We start from the raw sequence: 12436 nt of genomic DNA, 5'->3' as shown, positions 1-12436 counted from the left end.
ATGGGGGACCTCATCCCAGGTAAGCATAGGTAAGTACAGGTAAGTATTTTTTTTTTTTAATGTGCCTTTGGAGATCCTGAAATGGGCCCCCCTACATGGTACTGGGTGCATTGACCATGCCCAGGGGACCCTGGTCCCCTGTGCTGGCCATTGAGGTGGTGGGCATAACTCCTGTCTTTTCTAAGACAGGAGTCATGTCGTATGGATGGTTTCGCGTCAGAAAATGACGCTAGGCCGGTTAGTCATTTTCTTTTTACTCTAACCTGCCTAATGTAATTTTTTGGTGCAAAACCCCCTTCTCCCATACCGCCAGCCCCACCCAGCTAACGGAATTTATTTTATTTTTTACGCTAGTCTATCCTTTACACTGGCTTGCACCATTCCATAAATATGGTGCCCGGCTAGTGCTCAGAAATGGTGCAAGCCTGTGCTAACGTTTTTGTTGAAAAACTGCTTAGTTGAACAAACAAAGCCTAGTTCAAAACATGAGGTTTGAAGTTAAGACTGGATACAGTATACCTTTTTTTTTACCAGACATAAAGATGGAATGTGTGGTTTGAGATATTACTGAGTTACTGGACCATCACTTTAATACTACCCTAAATATACACACACTGTAAAACAAAAAGAGCTAAGCAATAGAAATTAACGCAAATACGATGTAGCAACACTGGTTACCTACGTTAAATCGGAAAATACTGCTTGAAATTACTGGTTTCTGGCAAGGAGTGGAGAGACTTTCTTGGTTCTCTGGATCAGCATCTCTGAATGTTTTGTGTTAGATGGGTCTTTCACTCTAGCAAGGTCAGCAGCATAGCAGGCAAGCAGAGATTCAGCAGGGCATCAGATTTAATTTTAGCCTCGAGGATAGAAACAGTACTCAGCTCCACATTTAAAAAGCACTGCTGTAGGGTCTATTCATGTCTTTCTCAGTGCAGCTTTTCAACATGCTGGAGTGAGTCTTCAATTTCTATTAACAATACTTGCCAATTGACCAGCAGCTCACTAACAATATGTTCAGTTGCATCTTTGAATGTTATAAAAATCCAACTAGTTGGGCTGGACAGCTTTAACTGCCTCAGAGAGGATACAGATTAAAACAAGCTTCTCTTGCTCCAGCGATACATTATAAGGACTGGTTGCTGTCTGGCACACAAACAGAGTAGATCCATTTTGCCTCTGTAGTGGGAATCCATAGGTATCACAGACACAAACACCCTGGGGAAGTAGAGAGCAGAAAGGTGGCCTCCCCTTGTCGCTTCTGTGAAAAACATCAATTCTCTGTGTTGGACAGCCTATTTGCACAAAGCGATCTGATTAACCCTATTAATAGGTAATCCACAGATGACACATTCCAATGTGCACGGTTATTGCCGCACCCAGGGGCATATTTATACTCCGTTTGCGCCGAATTAGCGTCGTTTTTTTCGACGCAAATTCGGCGCAAAACTAACGCCATATTTATACTTTGGCGTTAGACGCGTCTAGCGCCAAAGTATGAGGAAAGAGCGTCGTTTTTTTGCGTGAACGCCTTCCTTGCGTTAATGAGATGCAAGGTAGGCGTTCCCATCCCAAAAAATGACTGCGACACAAATGCGTCGTATTTATACTCCCGGGCAAAAATCACGCCCGGGAGTAGGCGGGGCAAAAAACCCCGCATTTGCGCCTCTTTTTAACGCCTGGGTCAGGGCAGGCGTTAAGGGACCTGTGGGCTCAAAATGAGCCCACAGCTGCCCTCCCATGCCCCCAGGGACCCCCCCTGCCACCCTTGCCCACCCCAGGAGGACACCCAAGGATGGAGGGACCCATCCCAGGGACATTCAGGTAAGTTCAGGTAAGTATAATTATTTATTTTGTTTATATTTTTTTTTGGCATAGGGGGGCCTGATTTGTGCCCCCCTACATGCCTCAATGTCCAATGACCATGCCCAGGGGACATAAGTCCCCTGGGCATGGCCATTGGGCAAGGGGGCATGACTCCTGTCTTTACTAAGACAGGAGTCATGTAAATGGCGTCTGGGCGTCGTTAAAAATGGCGCAAATCGGGTGGAGGCGATTTTTTAGCATCAACCTGACTTGCACCATTTTTAAGACGCCCTAACGCCATTTTCCCCAACGCCGGCGCTGCCTGGTGTACGTGGGTTTTTTCCACGCACACCAGGCAGCGCCGGTCTGCTAGCGCCGGCTAACGCCATTCAATAAATACGGCGCCCGCATGGCACTTCAGAATGGCGTTAGCCGGCGCTAAACTTTTTTACGCTAAACTGCGTTAGCGCAGTTTAGCGTCAAAAAGTATAAATACGGGCCCCACAGTCTCACGGTGATAGCAAACATTTCTGTTCATTACAATCAACTAGAAGTATTCAAATGTTACCGGACGTGTGTTGTTGGACTTTATTTTTTAAAACACCTTCATTGAGTTACACTTTGATCTTGCGAGTTCCATTACTTCGGGACATTTCCAAGTATGTAAGCGTTGAAAGAATATATGCATGGATAAGGGTCGTCAATAAACATTTCCGTTACTGTATGTGATTATCTGCTAACAATGTGATCAAGCATGATAAAGTTTTTACTATTCAACATCAAAAAGAAAAATGAGCGTGGGACTGGTATCATTGCTACAGCAGATTTATATGTGAATCTATCCCTTCTGTGGAGTATGTCAGGTCAGCCCCTCATCCCAAATATGTGGCCAGGAAAGCGGAAGTTAGGGGGTCAGAGTTCTTGCCAGTTTGCCTGATCAACCCCTACCAGGAGGTCTTCTATTAGGTACATGTACCACCTTCTTCTAACCAGTGTGTTTTGTCTCTGAACCATGGTGTTATGCAATATTCTATAGTATTACATTTACAGAAAGTGTATAAACTCAACCAGTAGTTTCCACAGCTCCCCCTGGTGTCTGGCAATTAGATTTACATCGCAACAGCTCCACGTTCCATAGTTTTAGGTATTTGACCAATTCCCTTTTTGCTGTACTGCCTATGACCATCAGCCCATGGCAGGAGCACTGAGATTTCCACGACATACCGATGGAATTATTTAACAGCAATACGGCCACGTCCATAAATCTCAGGAGGCATTGTTTAGTGTGCAAAAATCTGTTCTCCACAATGTTACTGCTAGTCGGTCGTTAACCATCGTGTAAAATTGGCCTCTAATGGGGCATTCGCAGACCATGTGATGTAACCCTGCACCTATGAATGTGCACGTGGGGCAACAGGTTTTGTTAGTCCTGTACGTCATATTGATTCTCCTGGAAGTCAAGTTCGTTCTCTATAAGTAGTTCAAGTGAATACATTTAAAATGGGCTTTTCTAGAAACTGTGTGGCACATTCTATGTCTTTCTCCCAGTCCCTTTCATTTAGTTCGCAAACGCCCCCAACCAGTTGGTCTCCCATTGTGTTCTGATGCTGGCAGTGTTCCATTTGGCCATGGACTGGAGAGCTCTAAAAAACCGAGTTGCCCGCTTCAGACCCCCTCCAATTGTAAATAATAACCATGTTACTGCATGTGCCATGGGATTGGTGTCTGCGGCTTCCCATGTATTGAATATGGTATTCATTAGAGCACCATACATGACACATTGTCCTATGGGTCCACTACCAAGTTGGTCAATGTTTTTAATTCTCCAGCCAAGCATCAATCTCTTTCTGTCTCTATGCCTACACTTGTCCACTTCTTAATGTGTTTGTCTGTATGGGAACCCACTGAGTTTGGCAAAACCACCCTGGTAGTAAAGCCTGAGCACGGTCGAACCGAGCAAGACCTCAGTTTGCATTTCTTTCAGCAACTTAAGTTGCTCAAAGCAGACATGAACTGTTTCCAACATCCGCCCCTCACTCATAAAGTTTGTCAACGTTCTGTCTCATACTTCTGCTTCAGTAAGCTCAGTTTCGTCCAAAGTGAACTCCAACCAACCACATGCTGACAACTGGAAATCGTCAGCCTGAAAATACAGACTAGGTCATCCTTCATGAAACGCACGGGTCCCCACTGTCTAGCCATATGCATGGTTCCCAGGTAAGGAAACTACATGGGATAAGCAGGCACACAGGCCCAGATTTACTGTCCTTCAGGCTGTGTGAAAAATGACAAAATTACAGTGTTGCAATACATGAATGGGAGACAATAGTAAGAATTGCCTCACCATGAAATTATCAAGCACTTGCGCTAAGTCTGGCTGGTTGGTGTCATGCACAGTCTTGCTCTGTAGCACAAAAGACACTGCTGTCTACGATTTGTTCTGGAGGTCCACTCTCCAGTACTAATTTCTAAGTGGGCCAGTACAGGGGTCAGACATGTATGTCAAAGCATGCATGTTGCATTTAGGTGTATCAGGAGATATAGCTCTTGACGTCTTGCTTGAGCCTGCTTTTATTTGGCTATAGGATTTGGGTCAAAGCAGATCATGCTACTTTAATAAATCTGTTTTTGCAGAAAATCCTAAGGTTTTTCTGCTTGGCTGCCCCAGCCAAGACCCCTTCCATACTTTAGCACAGTGGGTGGCACAAAGGGATTCGGGCGCACAGCAAGGGCCACCTTTCAGCTCAAAATAATTTTAGACATAAAGGCCCAGATTTAAGAGGGCCTAGCACGTCTAACGACACATTAACGTCATTTCTTTACACTAATGTGGCATTAGATGGACCAAAAAACGGTGCCATATTTACAAAGTGGCGGAATGCACGCATTACGCCACTTTGTAACCCTCACGCCATATTATGTCTCTCCCAGGCATAATGTGTGGAAGGGGGCGTGTTCCCCCATTCAGGGGGGTGCAAAAATGGCGCAAAGAAATATATGAGATTTCTTTGCCTCATTTGTTTCGACATTGAGTAGGCATTAAAAGGGGGCATGCCACTTTATTCAGTGGGCAACTATGTACTGTTCAGGGTTAGCGCCAAAATTATGGGGCTAACCCTGAACAGTATATCAATAGCCTCAGAAATTCTGACGCTATTGCCCCCCTATCCCGTGCCATGGTGTGCAGGGCATTTTAAATATGGCGCACAAATGGTGGCAGTAGGGTGGCACAAGGGGCCGCAAGAAAAGTGGCGCTACATGTAATGTAGCGCCACTTTTCTTAAATCTGGCCCAAAATGTTAACTGTCTGCTGCTTTTTGAGGTGATTAGTGAAGTTTTGTGTCACTCCATGTTGCCTGAGCGCCTGTGGAAACACCTAAGATTGCAGTTCACAGAGTTTTTTCAGAGCAGACATTCTGAAAAAAATGTTCTGTTTGAATAATGTTTAACTTCAGTGTAAAATGATATTATTTCATGGACTGAAATATTACTCAGTGACAACACAACAGAGTCGCTGGATCTTTTAGGAAAGCTAGGCCAACAATATGATTTAAAATTGTAATTATTAGGTTGTGTTGGGTTTTGTACTTTAATAAATTGTTCAATTGTAGAGCCAAAAGGCATGGTTTATGCTTAAAATTCCGTTCAATGGAAAAATAAATGTCACTCACTTTAAGATGTAACCCTCCCTCTCCACATATTTCAAGAGTAACTTCCTTCTCAACACATTAATCTATTTTTTCATGGGCAGGTCTCCAACACACATATATATATATATATATATATATATATATATATATATATATATATATATATATCATATTAAATACATTTGTACAACTGCAGATTAATTTCAAGATTAGAAAATAAACACACACCGAAGACCGGCTGTGATCTATAACCCAAATAAAACACTCTTTAACTGTGCTCCTTAAAGAAATATGTAATCAGACACACCCTGAGTGCATACTTGATGTTGATAAACGTGATCTGACATGCAAGCTCTCACTTGATGACTCATGCTGAAATATAACTATTGTATTCAGACACACATTCGCTTTCTAGACAAATAACATTTGCTTTCCACACAATACAAAAAGGATAGCCAGACTCAATTATTTTGCAGCAATTATTCTCTTGTGGACGTGAATAGGTATAGTAATAACTTTAGAATTCTGGCACCTACAAAATGTGATTTATTATTCACAGACCATGAAGAGCAATCAATTTCTAACAGTATTTGGATTAATTGGCAGAAGAACAATCATGTAGGCACTGCAAGATTGCATTGTATGCACTCCTTCAGGAGCGGTGGTGATGTTCGGTGATTTAATCAATCAGATGGTCTTTTGCGGAAGAAATGCCCATAATGATGGATCTATCTGATCCATTTGTTCACGTTAAAATGAGGACACACTTAGCTAATGCTGTTTTAATCTAGATCTTCTCTTAAGACGGAACAGATGCCTGACATCTGCCACTGTCATTTGTTGCTAAAAATTCATCAGAAGGTGGGAGAACGTCTGGTCAGCGTACAGCGAGATGAACAGGTTTTATTTTTATCAATAGGCATTCAGCACAGCTTGTCTTGCTTCTTCACACAATGGATCCAGTTGGCCATCGCCCCCTAGGAAAAAAGAGCACTAATTAAAAACCTCTGCAGCAACTCACCCGTAGCTTAATGTATACCAGAGGGGACAAAGCTTCACGGAATACCTCGTAGGTTGATCTAAGAAAGTATTTTAAAGGTTGAAAAAACATGGCTGCAATACCTCTGGGATTTTTTCTGGCAAGAAATTCATTGTATCTTCGAGGCATAAACTGGATGCAATTAAATCCAAATTCAGAAAAGATGGCTTTCAGCTAGCTCTGTGTGTGCGCTTGTGTCTGTTAGTGAGTATGTTGTTGGGGGGTGGAGGGTGGTGTGTAGATGCGGATATGGCTTAGCTCATTTGAAATATACAGTAAATTTAATAAGCAGAAGGCGTCCAGTCATGCTTCCACCATGGATACTATGGGTCTCATAAATTGTAGATGTAAATTTTGGCCCTCCCCAATTGACTTTAGCAAATCAATAATAGATGACAGAACCAACACTGTAAGTTGTCTTGGCTACAGAGGCGCACAAATGTATGAACAAGAGGCGGCAAACTTAGTTTGTGAAACCTTGACTCACTAGGCCAATAAACATGGGGGCATAGTTTTGAAAAGTGGTGGTGCACTTTTCTTGTGCCCCTTAGTGCCCCACTAACACCACCATGGTAGCGCCATATTTAAAATACACGCACCATGATCTCATAAATTCTAGATGTAAATTTTGGCCCTCCCCTATTGACTTTAGCAAATCAATAATTGATGACAGAACCAACACTGTAAGTTGTCTTGGCTGCAGAGGCACACAAATGTATGAGCAAGAAGTGGCAACCTTAGTTTGTGAAACCTTGACTCACTAGGCCAATAAACATGGGGGCAGAGTTTTTAAAATTGGCGCTGCACTTTTCTTCGCCCCTTAGTGCCCCCCTAATACCACCATGGTAGTGCCATATTTAAGATACACGCACCATGATGATAGTTAGGGTGTCTAGGGTCATCATTGTTTTACACTAGTCCAACGATTTGCAGGGTTAATCTAAAAAATGATGACACTAATCTTGCAAAGCACCCAGAGGCCCATTGTATTCAATGGGAGCCTCTGGTTAATGCCTGCAGTTAGCATGCGTTAAACAGTGCTAATAAAAATGGTGCAAAGGAATCTCATAGATTCCTTGGCGCCATGTTTACAGCCCCATTAGCACAGGAATGCCCCCATGCATACATTTTGCCTGGCGCAGGCATAATGTGGCGCAAGGGGTTACAAAGTGGCAAAATGCATGCATTGCGCCACTTTGTAAATATGGCACAGTGTTTCGGGCCTTGGGCTACATTTGCGTAAAAAAAAATGAAACAAATGTGGTGCAAGGAGGTACTAGGGGGCTCTTCAATATGTCCCTAAGTCCTTTACGGGCAGAAAACAGACTGACATCAGAAACAAGACATAAAGGCCCATATTTATACTTTTTTAGCGCCACATTTGCGTCAAAAAGTGGCGCAAGTGCAGCGCTATAAAAGTATAAATATGGGCCAAAATGTTTAGGCATAAAATATGCATAATTCATAAAAGTAAACCGAAGAGCAATTTACACGTATAAGTGTGTGATCCATGTACACAAACTGAGCATAAGTTCCACACATGAAACCTACCACCTTACTGGAAAAAGAAAAACAAGCACTGGAAAAGCCAATATGTTATGCCTATGCAAGAGCTATTGGCAATGTGTTTTAGCCATGTAGTACACCAGTGTGGCTACTGTTCAGCATGGCTAAGAGTTAGTGACGTGGAGTTGAGTAGATTGGAGTAGAATGGAATGGGGTACACTGGAGTAGGGTGAAGCGGCGTGGGGTGGAATGGGGTAGATGGCAGTAGAATGCGATAAATTGGGGTAGAATGGAGTGTGGTAGATTGGGGTAGAGTAGAGTGGGGCAGAGTAAGGTAGAATGGGGTAGATTGCAGTGGGTAGATTGGGAATGGTGAGGTAGACTGGAGTGGGGAAATTGGAAGAGACTGTAATGAAGCAGAGTGGGGCAGATTGCAGTGGGGTAGATTGGAGTGGGGTGTGGGGCAGATTGGGGTACAATGGAGTGGGGGAGTATGGTAGACTGATGTAGAGTGGAGTTGGCTGGAGTGGGGCTGATTGGAGTGGAGTGAAGTGTGGTAGATTGGAGTGGGTATATTGGAGTTTGTTGCATTGGAGTACATTGTGGTAAAGTGGAGTGGGATAGATTACAGTGGGGTGAAGTGGGCTAGATTGGAGTAGGGTAGATTAGGTGAATTAGAGTTTGGTAGATTGGAAAGAAGTGGGCTAAATTGAGGTGTAGTGGGGCAGATTGGGTGGACTATAATAGGTAGATTGGAGTGGAGTGGGGTAGATCAGAGTGGAGTGGGGTAGATTGGAGTGCGATCGTTTGGAGTTGGGTAGTTTAGAGTGGGGTAGTTTGGAGTAGAGAGGGGTAGATGGGAGTGAGGTAGAACAGGTGGAGTGGGGTGGGTTGGGGTTGGTTGGGGTAGGGTGGGGTAGAGTGGGGTAGATGGATTAGACTGAAGTGGGGTAGACAGGGATACCCTGGGGTGGGGTAGATTTGAGTGGAGTGGGGCAGATTAGAGTGAAATGGAGAGGGGTAGATTGAGGTACAGTGTGGTAGACTGGAGTGGGGTAGTCTGGGGTAGAGTATGGTAGATTGGGGCAGAGTGGAGTAGAGAGGGGTAAACTGGATGGACTGGAATGGACTAGAGTGGGGTAGATTAGGTGAAATGGGGTAGATTATGGTATAGTAGAGTAGGGTAGATTGAAGAAGAGTGGATTGGGGTACATTGGAGTGCAGTGGAGTAGATAGGAGTGGGTTAGACTGAGATAGATTGGAGTGAGGTAGAGAGGAGTGGAGTAGGATAGATTGGAGATTGGATTGGAGTGGAGTAGACTGGAATGGAGTGGGGTAGATTGTTGTAGATTAGAGTGGAATGGGGTAGATTGAGTAGAGTGGAGTGGGGTGGATTGGGTAGAGTGGGGTAAATAAGGTAGAATGTAGCAGATTAGGTGGAGTGGGATAGATTGGGATGGCGTGGAGGTAGATTGGAGTGGAGTAGAGTGGAGTTGGGTATATTGGCATGGGGTAGATTGGAGTGGAGTGGAGTGGGGTAGATTGGAGTCGAGAGGAGCAGACTGAGTAGGTTGTAGTGGAGTGGTATAGACTGGGGTAGATTGGAATGAAGTGGATTGGAGTTGACTGGAGTGGAGTGGGATAGATTGGGTAGCCTGGAGCAGAGTGGGGTGGATTGGGATAAGTGGTGTGGAGTGAAGGGGAGAAGAGTGGAAGGTCGGGCCAGAATGGCATATAGTGGAGAGGAATGTGTCATGAAGTCAGTGGCATGGAGTGGAGTGGCGAGTCACAGAGGGCCTCATTATGAGTCTGGTGGTCTTCAGACTGCCACGCTCACAGTGGCAGTCTGACCGCTGCGGTCGTGGCTGTCTGACCACCACATTATGACCAAGGCAGAGCCACCACAGTCCGACCACCGACACTACCCGGCTGCCGCCAGCCTGCAGCCTTGCAGTCCCGACAGTTGCAATCCGCCAGGGCAGCATGCCCTGGGGATTACGAGTCCCCATCAACCAGCCTTTCCATGGCGGTTTATACTACCATGGAAAGGCTGGGGGAATGAGGGTGTCAGGGGCCCCCATGCACAGCCCCATTGCGCAGTCCACTGCCCGAATTACGGGCAGCGGAATGCACGACGGGTGCAGCACCGCCATTTGCCGCCAGTTCGATTATGAGGTGGCTGCAATGTTACGGCCCTGTTCCCGCTGGGCCGGCGGGTGGAAACACTGTTTCCGCCCGACGGCCCAGCAGGAAACTCAAAATAGGGCTGGCAGGGTTTAGCCCACAATGGCGGTGTAGTGGCGTTACACTCATAATGAGGCCCAGAGTGTCTTAGAGTGGAGGGGAGTGGAGTGGTATGCTAGAGAGTGGAATGTTGTAGAATTGAGTGGTGTGGTGTAGAGTTGAGGAGCATAGAGTGGAGTAGAATGTTGTAGAGTAGAGTGGTGTGAAGTGGAGTGGCGTAGTGTGGAGTATATATTGTGTGGTAGCGCACTGCATTACAGACAACACATTTTCAACTGAAATTACCATTACAGTTTAACTGTGCACATATAATAATGTGTGGATGTCATCACCTAGTGTATTGATATGTTTTGATCATATTCAAATATTTATTTCCACCACACTTCAGAATTACAAAAAATTAGCATCAATTGTAATTTCCCAATCTTTATATATTCTAAGACATAAACACAGTTCATTTTTGCTGCGTGCTACAAAAAATAACATACCTTTTCCTCTCACATGGGTACTCATCAGGATTGTAACAAATTCTCTCACTTTGAAGTCAGATAAAGAAAAGTAAACGCCAAGCTCCCTTGAAGACAGAGGCTCTCATTATGAGTCTGGCAGTCCGAATACCACCATGGGGACAGTGGCGGTCGCACCACCACCAGTACCGCCAGAGTTGAGGGGCTGCTGTGGACGGCAGTAGGCATTTCCAAGCCTCTGGGAACCATGTTCCTGCTGAGCACATTACGAGGTTGCACACTGGCAGGATTTCCGGGGCGGTCACACCGCCACCAAAACCCTGGCTGAACCGAACTCAAGAAAAGAAGACACTCACCTTTAGGAACACAGACACGTTCAAAACTGCCATGGAAGCAGAACTTGAAGTCTTCCCACTGCTCCTAATCGCCCTGCGTCTCCAGAACCAGTCACGGTGAAGACGACAACAACTGTAAGTACACCCACCCAGCACACACTGCAGGGAAGGATATTAGAACACACGCACACCCAACACATACATTAGGGATGTCTAGTGACTGCCATATACACACAAAAACACACACCCAAACCAAGACACACACACAAAACAAACACACGCACACGAACAATACACACACCACGGCGAACACATATGTGCGATACACACCCCACCTCGGACACACATCACTGCCACAGGCACACATGTACATAACACCACCGATTCACACAATATCACAATCACAACTACTACACAAATGTGTTGTCACCCCATAGAACTGCACACTGACACATGACATTACGTACTGACAACAGCATGCAAAGACTAGTCACAACCAATCAACATCACACACCCATGCAACGTACCAAATGTCACACCACATCCACACCACATCCAACCCATCTGACATAGCCATCACCACACACACACGGACACACACACAACAACCACACAATGGCAAACAACACCCCCACAACACATCACATAACGTACAATGCACAACTCAGCAACACACATGCATGGAGCTACACAATTATATCACACACATAAAAAACACACCAATAGCCACAGGGCCAATGGCAGGCCCACACACACACACATGCAGCCCAGGCACAACAGCTGGCAGTTTGTCACCAACGATACCAACAGCAGGTTGGTCCAGATGTAATATAATAAGTGCAGAATTGAAAATAAACTATATACAAAATTAGGCCATTGGCCAGTCCATAGTCAATTGTGCCCATGGCACATATGGCACAACACAGTCCCCCAACTTGACTCCTGACTGCAAAGTGACCTCCACAGTGTAGGGGCCTCAAGGGGGTAGGCAGGCACCTCAGGGATGTTTGGGTGGTGGTGGTGTGGGTCTGGGCTTGGGAGGAGGGTCCTTGGGTTTGGGTGGAGGCTCCTTGGGTTTAGGGGCGGGGCTTTGGGTTTGGGTTTAGTAGGAGGGTGCTTAGCTTTTGCCTTGGGAGGGGGACCAGGGGTGGGGGCGACCTCTTAGCAGGGGGAGGGGCATGGTCAACATCAGGGCTGACAGGGGAGGAAGGGGAGGTGGAACGGCTGGACTTGGGGAGGGACACAGTGCACTTTGGGGAACCATTGTGTGGGGGAAGGGTAGGGAGCAGGGAAAACTCATAAAGGAAACGTTTTTTAGGGTCACAAGGGCAGTCTTGGGTAAAGCATTTGGGAGTGGAGGGAGAGGGAGTAGCTGTAAGATGTGTTCTT

The 12436-nt window shown here is 45.4% G+C and overlaps 1 protein-coding gene across 1 annotated transcript in view; it reads right to left on the bottom strand.

Annotated features, from left to right (window-relative positions):
* Positions 1–5811: 5811 nt before the first annotated feature.
* C6H10orf53 (chromosome 6 C10orf53 homolog) overlaps positions 5812–12436 on the bottom strand; it is a 115233-nt gene continuing 108608 nt past the window's right edge. Inside the window, exon 3 of the mRNA XM_069242501.1 lies at positions 5812–6433. Coding sequence (XP_069098602.1) covers positions 6369–6433 — 65 coding nt within the window. The 3' untranslated portion in view covers positions 5812–6368. The remainder of the gene's footprint in view (positions 6434–12436) is intronic.

Source organism: Pleurodeles waltl, chromosome 6 (genome assembly GCF_031143425.1).
Source record: "Pleurodeles waltl isolate 20211129_DDA chromosome 6, aPleWal1.hap1.20221129, whole genome shotgun sequence".
NCBI classification, from domain to species: domain Eukaryota; kingdom Metazoa; phylum Chordata; class Amphibia; order Caudata; family Salamandridae; genus Pleurodeles; species Pleurodeles waltl.
This window is presented reverse-complemented; position numbering and strand designations above follow the sequence as displayed.